A 6,000-nucleotide genomic window follows, 5' to 3' on the forward strand; every position below is an offset into this window, starting at 1 on the left:
TTTAGTTTACACACTCCCAGGAATGTCATAAATAATGGATAGTTAATGGATTAGCTTCCCTACTGAACAGACACTAACCTTCACACATCTAGATTTTAATATGAAAATAGATTTTATCAAACAAAACTATGCTACATTTATCTCTGGGAACCTCAGGATGACAAATCAGAGCAAGATTACTGAATGTAAGTACATTATTTACCTTCAGAGGTGAATGTATCAAACCAGTTGCCGTGATACATTTTTTTGTTCTTGTGCCTTCTCCTCAAACAATAGCATGGTATTTTTTCACTGTAATAGCTACTGTAAATTGGACAGTGCAGTTAGATTACCAAGAATTTAAGCTTTCTGCCCATATAAGACATGTCAATGTCCTGGGAAATGTTCTAGTTACTGACAACATCATGCAAATCACATTAGCGCACGTTAGCTCAACTGTCCCGCGGGGGGGGGCACACACACACACACCGATCCTGTAGAGTTTAAACTAGTTCAAACGCTTCCCCCTATTTTCTCTTTACTTTTTTTGTCTTCTCTCCCACCACCTCCTCAATCTCTCTCCGTCTCGCTCTTTCCTTCTCTTTCTTTACCTCACTCTTCCCACCCCTATCTCTCGCTTCCACTCAGAGATTCCCCCCCATTGTTGTTGGGGTACTGTGCCGAGAGATAGGAGCCCTGGTGAGCTTCACTAACAGAACATAATCTCTCCACCACCTCCATCTGTCTTGGCAGTAGGTAAATTCCAGCTCTCCTTCAAACACGCTAATGACCATCTCTCACAGAGGAACAAATAAGATGAGAGATTCATTAAGGCTTGATGAGAGCCAACAGAGGAAGACAGGGGGGGGGTGGGTTGGAGAGAGAATTGGAGTTAGCAAGAGAGAGAAAGAGAGATGGAGTGAGATAGAGAGTGGAAGCGAGCGAGAGAGAGTGAGTAAGGTAGGGATGGGGTGAAATAGAGCTAGAAAGAGAGCTTCAGAGACCGGGAGAGAGGAAGTGATAGAGAGGTAGCAAAAGAGAGAGAGAGAGAGAGAGAGAGAGAGAGAGAGAGAGAGAGAGAGAGAGAGAGAGAGAGAGAGAGAGAGAGAGAGAGGAGGTGCTCGGTGTGCACAGGGCTGATTCATGGGCATCCTCGTCTGTTAATTGATTCCAACTGTCGGCTGCTGGGAGACAAAGCCAGGCCTGATGGATATCTAAGTCTTGATTGGAAATTACATGCCAGACGTTTCCAATTTCTCACCGCGCTCTTACCCTGCTTTAGGAGATAAGCAGGGAGGAAGCGAGTCGTATTAGAACTACAATTACTCTGTCGGAAAATTGGGCTTTTCGAGGCCCAACGGTGATATATGCTGTTTATGAGTGGGTATTATTTATTCCAACAACGAACGGTCGAAACTATCGACAGCTGCCGTGACACTGTGGGGCTAAAACACTTCAATTGGATGACTGCTTGAAAAGCGGGCGTCGTGTCCCGAAAGTCCAGCACATAGACTACAATCCAATGTCACCCAAGCACACAGTGTAACGTATGTGACATACAATCAAGCTTTACTACTGTGTGCTCCCATCCAAGTCTGAAGTTCGTTACAGTATGTGTGCTCTCCAGACTCCTTATCCCTATCCATATTGTCCTGGTAGACAGTATGAGTGTGCTCTTCCTAAACTTCAGCCAACCATCTATTGAGGGTAAATAGAGTAGGTGTACTTTTCTTACTTCCTTCCTTAGGCTACTTCACTTCTACCTTCACTCTTTGTGGAGCGCAATGCCTCACCAACCGTACCATTTCACTGTTCCAGTTTAAGTTTCCTGTTATTGATACCTGGTTACAATTGTAACCCAATTAAATCGGCATTGAATAGTAGATTAATATACTTCAGTAATAAATGCAATGCTCTCGTCCTTACCCACGTTGCCCAGGCGCAGATGGAGCCGACCTTTGATGGTGGTGAAGACACTGATCGGGTTGGGGGCCCGGTGCAGGCTCACCGGCACACCTTCACCCATGTACTCTGTGGTGATGACCTCCAGCTCATGAGTGGCCTGTACAGCTGGACGGCCCTGCCGCAACATATGCTGAATGACAGAGATGCAGGGGTGCGTTCAGAGACACAACAAGACAGGGGCGTGTGTAGAGACACAACACAAACAAACAAACAAGCAAGCAGGAGGGCCCTGACACAACATATGCTGTGCGGAGACACAGATCAGCGTTTCAGAGACACAACAAGATAGGGGAGCGTTTAGAGATCGGCAGAGATTGGGGCGCGTTCAGACCAAATAAATAAACAGCCAGGATGGCCCTGACACAACATATGCTGCCCGGAGACACAACACCAGACAAACTACTGACGTAACATATGCTGCACAGAGACAGATCAAGATAACCAGATGGAAAAAAAACATAACCTGACCATCCATCTTCTGCTCCTACTGGCTTTTGCAGGTTCTGCCATTACTCTCCTGAAGTTGCCGGTAATAGGCTACATGAGGAGTCAGCGGCAGAGCGAGAACGGTGTTTGTCAGACCATGAGACCCCGAAGATTTTAAATCTTGAAAATCGGTCTTCTCACGAAAACGTCTGTAGAGTCCGAACAGTTTGACCTACAAACTTTTATGACCCCTCCACGGAAAGGGGAGACTCTCACGAACATGATGGCACTCTCCGTGTCAGGAGACTTGGCTGAAGTCAGTACCGTTGATGTGCCAACTTCTATTTGGTAGCGTCCGAACCGATTGGCCTACAAACTAATGGGACCCCACTGTGGATGGTGGAGATTCTCACAGACAAGATGGTGTTCTCCGGTGCCGGATTTAAGAAACAATTTTTAAAAACGAACGAAGTATTAAGGTAGTTTTGTGCCCCCAAAAAGTGGTTATATATATATATACATACACATATATATATATATATATATATATACACACATATATACATATATATATATACACACATATATATATATATATATACACATATATACACACACATATATATATATATACACACATATATATATATATACACATATATACATATATATATATATATATACACATATATACATACACATATACATATATATATATATATATATACATACACATATATACATACACATATATATACATACACACACATATACATACACACACATATATATACATACACACACATATATATACATACACACATACATATACATATATATATATATATATATATATATATATATATATATATATATATATATATATATATATATATATATATATATATACAGTTGAAGTCGGAAGTTTACATACACTTAGGTTGGAGCCATTAAAACTAGTTTTTCAACGATTCCACAAATTTCTTGTTAACAAACTATAGTTTTGGCAAGTCGGTTAGGACATTTACTTTGTGCATGACAAGTAATTTTTCCAACAATTGTTTACAGACAGATTATTTAACTTATAATTCACTGTATCACATATCCAGTGGGTCCGAAGTTTACATATACTAAGTTGACTGTGTCTTTAAACAGCTTAGAACATTCCAGAAAATGATGTCATGGCTTTAGAAGCTTGTGATTGACTCAAATGATGTCAATTAGCCTATTGAAGGTGTACGTTTTTAAGTATTTCAAGGCCTACCTTCAAACTTAGTGCCTCTTTGCTTGACATCATGGGAAAATCAAAAGAAATCAGCCAAGACCTCAGAAAAACAATTGTAGACCTCCACAAGTCTGGTTCATCTTTGGGAGCAATACCATGTTCATCTGTACAAACAATAGTACGCAGGTATAAACACCATGGGACCACGCAGCCGTCATACCACTCAGGAAGGAGACGCATTCTGCCTCCTAGAGATGAACGTACTGTGGTACGAAAAGTGCAAATCAATCCCAGAACAACAGCAAAGTACCTTGTGAAGATGCTGGAGGAAACAGGTACGAAGTGTCGATATCCACAGTAAAACGAGTCCTATATTGACATAACCTGAAAGACCGGTCAGCAAGGAAGAAGCCACTGCTCCAAAACCGCCATAAAAAAGCCAGACTACGGTTTGCTACGGCACATGGGGACAAAGATCGTACTTTTTGGAGAAATGTCCTCTGGTCTGATGAAACAAAAAATGGAACTGTTTGGCCATAATGACCATCGTTATGTTTGGAAGAAAAAGGGGAGACTTGCAAGCCGAAGAACACCAAAAAGTCAAGGGGTCTGAACACTTTCCGAATGCACTGTATATACTATAACAAATTGGCTGAGTCTGGCCAAAAGTAGAGCACTTTATGGCGAATTTGGTGAGCCTGGTCAAAAGTCGTGTGAATAGGATAGCCAGAGTACCAGTCTGTTTCCCAGACTAGATATAGTGAAACATAGGGTGTCATGTGAGGTGAGGCTAATAGGCCTGTTTTACTGTACCTTGAGCCCCAGGGCTGTGGAGCCGATAAGCAGGAGGGATTGGCTGTCCCACACATCCACCTGCAGAGTGTGCAGAGCCAGGTAGCGCAGGAACCAGCGTCTCTCACCCGGCTGCAAGAATGTCCCGTCCACACGGAACTGCAGCTGGAGTCCCGGGGAGCCTGGAAAGAGAGGGAGATGATACCATAGAGATAAAATTACAAGAACTACATCCCCATTCAAGTCAATGGCTCTGTAATGCGTGGACCCGCAGCCATTTTGAGTGTACACGTAGTAATTATATTTCTATGAAAGATATAGCACATTGAAGAGGGAGGGACACGGATACGTACAAATTCACATATTTAAAACACAGAGAAAGAATACACACTCGTATGGAGTCATACTATATGACAGTTACAGTGGGGCGAAAAAGTATTTAGTCAGCCACCAATTGTGCAAGTTCTCCCACTTAAAAAGATTGAGAGAAGCCTGTATTTGTCATCAAAAGGTACACTTCAACTATGAGAAAAAATGAGAAAAAAAATCCAGAAGTACACATTATAGGATTTTTAATTAATTTATTTGCAAATTATGGTGGAAAATAAGTATTTGGTCACCTACAAACAAGCAAGATTTCTGGCTCTCACAGACCTGTAACATCTTCTTTAAGAGGCTCCCCTGTCCTCCACTCGTTACCTGTATTAATGGCACCTGTTTGAACTTGTTATCAGTATAAAAGACACCTGTCCACAACCTCAGACAGTCACACTCCAAACTCAACTATGGCCAAGACCAAAGAGCTGTCAAAGGACACCAGAAACAAAATTGTAGACCTGCACCAGCTGGGAAGACTGAATCTGCAATAGGTAAGCAGCTTGGTTTGAAGAAATCAACTGTGGGAGCAATTATTAGGAAATGGAAGACATACAAGACCACTGATAATCTCCCTCGATCTGGGGCTCCACGCAAGCTCTCACTCCGTCGGATCAAAATGATCACAAGAACGGTGAGCAAAAATCCCAGAACCACACTGGGGTACCTAGTGAATGACCTGCAGAGAGCTGAGACCAAAGTAACAAAGCCTCCCATCAGTAACACACTACGCCGCCAGGGACTCAAATCCTGCAGTGGCAGACGTGTCCCCCTGCTTAAGCCAGTACATGTCCAGGCCCATCTGAAGTTTGCTAGAGAGCATTTGGATGATCCAGATGAAGATTGGGAGAATGTCATATGGTCAGATGAAACCAAAATATAACTTTTTGGTAAAACTCAACTCGTCGTGTTTGGAGGACAAAGAATGCTGAGTTGCATCCAAAGAACACCATACCTACCGTGAAGCATGGGGGTGGACATATAATGTCTTGGGGCTGTCTTTCTGCAAAGGGACCAGGACGACTGACCCGTGTAAAGGAAAGAATGAATGGGGCCATGTATCGTGAGATTTTGAGTGAAAACCTCCTTCCATCAGCAAGGGCATTGAAGATGAAACGTGGCTGGGTCTTTCAGCATGACAATGATCCCAAACACACTGTCCGGGGAATGAAGGAATTTGCAAATAAATTCATTAAAAATCCTATCCTATGTGATTTTCTGGATTTTTTTCCCTCATT

At 42.5% G+C, this 6,000-nt stretch overlaps 1 protein-coding gene across 1 annotated transcript in view; it reads right to left on the bottom strand.

Annotated features, from left to right (window-relative positions):
• The window catches only part of LOC135528175 (nephrocystin-4-like), a 203,596-nt gene that overhangs the window by 58,721 nt on the left and 138,875 nt on the right, over positions 1-6,000 (bottom strand). Inside the window, exons 16-17 of the mRNA XM_064957075.1 lie at positions 4,409-4,569; positions 1,906-2,074 (exon numbers count right to left, since the gene is read on the bottom strand). Of these exons, the coding sequence (XP_064813147.1) occupies positions 1,906-2,074; positions 4,409-4,569 (330 nt within the window). The remainder of the gene's footprint in view (positions 1-1,905; positions 2,075-4,408; positions 4,570-6,000) is intronic.

Source organism: Oncorhynchus masou, chromosome 33 (genome assembly GCF_036934945.1).
Source record: "Oncorhynchus masou masou isolate Uvic2021 chromosome 33, UVic_Omas_1.1, whole genome shotgun sequence".
Classification (NCBI taxonomy): Eukaryota; Metazoa; Chordata; class Actinopteri; order Salmoniformes; family Salmonidae; genus Oncorhynchus; species Oncorhynchus masou.